Source organism: Helicoverpa zea, chromosome 1, assembly GCF_022581195.2.
Source record: "Helicoverpa zea isolate HzStark_Cry1AcR chromosome 1, ilHelZeax1.1, whole genome shotgun sequence".
NCBI classification, from domain to species: domain Eukaryota; kingdom Metazoa; phylum Arthropoda; class Insecta; order Lepidoptera; family Noctuidae; genus Helicoverpa; species Helicoverpa zea.
Genome location: NC_061452.1, coordinates 2226657 through 2229177, shown reverse-complemented (window position 1 = coordinate 2229177; position 2521 = coordinate 2226657). Strand labels below are relative to the sequence as shown.

Sequence of the window (2521 nt, the reverse complement as noted above, 5' to 3'; positions counted from 1 at the left end):
TTCCCCTATTTTGCTAATTACAGTCAAAATTATGTATCTACGTACACGGTTCATGATTGCAAATGTCAAAATATGCGCGGTCTTTCCCACATTTCGCGAATTGCATTTGTTTTGGTGTCCATAGACCGTGGAATGCTTGTTTGGGGTTTTTCGGACTGGACTGGAAAAGCCGGTTCAACAACTTTTATTTTTATCTGAAGTAAACTAGTTTTTTTCTGGAGACTCTAAAGACTACTTTGGTTAAGGACAAGGTTTTATTGAAGAAAGGCTATTTGATAACGCTCTGACCAGAAGTCTACCCCTTATCGCAGTAAACTCTAAATTAAATAATTATGTCCATGTAAAAATATTCCGGTCTATTAATAGAAACTTTGGTAGGCCAAGGAAATAAACGACGCAGAATATAAAGTTTCCAGAAATCTAAAGCTTATAACCAATGAATATTAGTATCTAGCACACACAAATGCAGACGTGATCCGTGGGCTGCATCCCAATGAGGTTCTTTAGAATGAACTATATAACGCGAATTCTGGCTGTTGACAACAGAATCTTACTGGCTACTTAACGTGTAACATTGAACAAGTGAACTTGGTTATCAAAATGAAATCGGTCTCCTTGTTAATGGTTCTGACCTTTGTGGTGTTTGAAGCAAGCGGGTACCCGTACCCTGTGTATACTTCTTCGGGAAACGTGGATACTTGTAAGTAGTTTGTGTCTTTTCTTTGCTAGGCTATCGATTCATCCTATGTTTTATCTCCATCTTTTGGTCCAATTGTTATATTACGTCTTTGATATTAAATTATGCTAAGTCAATTTGTGTACATAAGGTACTTCTTTTACAATTCAAGCTTAATATATTCTGCCACCACTTAGTGCCTTTTAAATATTACGTGGTATTTTTATCTCTTCAACAGGGTCATACGGTGACGAAAATCGTGGTGGCCGAGTTCTGAGCCGCTCCTACGGCCCCTATGCCAACAGACGGATCGTAAGAGGTGGACCAACGACCTACTCCGTCTATCAGCCCGAATCCAGACTGACTTCCCAACAGGCTATCGAATACCACCAAGCTGTCAAACGCCGTCAGGCTCTACTGGAAGTTAACGACACACCACCTCAGGAGAACGCGCCTTTTTACCCTCAAGTACCAGACAGCCCCGCAGTAGTACCAGCCGAAGCTACTGAACTCATCTTACCTAACGATCCAGCACAAGTAATACCAACAACCGAAAAAGCTACAGTACCAGAACTTATCGAACCTGAAATTGAGGAACCCAAAGAGGAGCCTGTACAACAGACCAAGAAGATAGCTGAAGAGAAGAAGCAAAATAAATGGTTTGATGAAGAAGACGATGATGATGAGGAAGATTATCCTAGTCAAGTCAAGTTTCTGCGAGGAGGGTCTTTCTTCCCAATGATCTTTGGATGGGGTGGTGGTAATGGACCCATAGCTGTGGCCAATGCCTACAGTACGGGAAAGGGTGGAGCTGCGGCCAGTCATGCAACCGCGTACGCAACCCACAAACCCATAGAGAGAAAACCTTGAAACCAATAACAATGCCAAGAATCTACCCGAGCTAAAATTAAATATAGATAATAATTGTAACAAAAATGTGGCCGTTTTTATACTGTATTTTACACGTGTAAACCAATACTGTAAATACCATAGTTTTTAATAAAAGTTTCCACAAGTAAAAATTCTATGTTTTTTTTGTTATGACGTCAATCTTTATTAGAAACCCATCAAGAATGATGACATGACCGTGAAGATAATCATGATTATGAATATGAATGGATATCAATTAAGCCAGAAAAAACTAATCGAGTTCCCAATGACTCAGTTATTAAGTTACAAGATTTGTAATGATAAATTAACTGAATTTTATTTAACTGGTTAAAGGTTTCATTTACATCAAAATAATAATAAACTTTGATCTTTTAGTATTATCTTGTATTATCTACTTCTATAGTAACTTAAATTAACTAACTAAAGAATACAAATGGTAGCTAAAACAGTTTTGAGTTTCAGACTAGGTTCATTCATTTCAATATGAATAACAGTATATTTCACGCCAAAACTGTTGAACTGTTGACTTTGCCATTATTTATTTTTACCTTCTGCCATCGGTTTCACGGATAAAATGTAGCCTAAATGCAGCCTTCCTTGATAAATGGGCTAACTAACTGAAAGATATTTCCAAATCGGACCAGTAGTTCCTGAGATTTTCGCGTTCAAATAAACAAACTTTTCAGCTTTATAATATTAGTATAGATTTTCGTAAAACTTACGGGCTTTTCTTTCTGTTGACTACTCGATGGCAAGACCTTGGGCGGTACTGTTCACATTTCCGGGACATTATACAGACGTTATTCTTGATGACTGTATTTCATAATGAACTGTATTTCAGGATTTCCTTCATTTAAGACATACATTTAATTTCATCGGCTTAGATCTAAATTATATAAAATGCGAAATATTTATTTCTGCCAACACTGACAGACAGCTGACAATATCCAAATT

At 37.4% G+C, this 2521-nt stretch overlaps 1 protein-coding gene across 1 annotated transcript; it reads left to right on the top strand.

Moving 5' to 3' along the window:
• Positions 1-525: 525 nt before the first annotated feature.
• On the top strand, positions 526-1698 carry LOC124630813. The gene is made up of 2 exons (XM_047164829.1): positions 526-700; positions 915-1698. The coding sequence occupies exons 1-2, from the start codon at positions 601-603 to the stop codon at positions 1544-1546; spliced, it is 732 nt and encodes a 243-aa protein (XP_047020785.1). The 5' UTR covers positions 526-600; the 3' UTR covers positions 1547-1698.
• The last annotated feature ends 823 nt before the right edge of the window (positions 1699-2521 follow it).

Excerpts from the sequence above, each read along its gene's own strand:
- LOC124630813 (XM_047164829.1), top strand. The coding sequence starts at position 601 with ATGAAATCGGTCTCCTTGTTAATGGTTCTGACCTTTGTGGTGTTTGAA. Across the intron at positions 701-914 it reads TTCGGGAAACGTGGATACTT|GGTCATACGGTGACGAAAAT; the intron begins GTAAGTAGTTTG and ends TCTCTTCAACAG.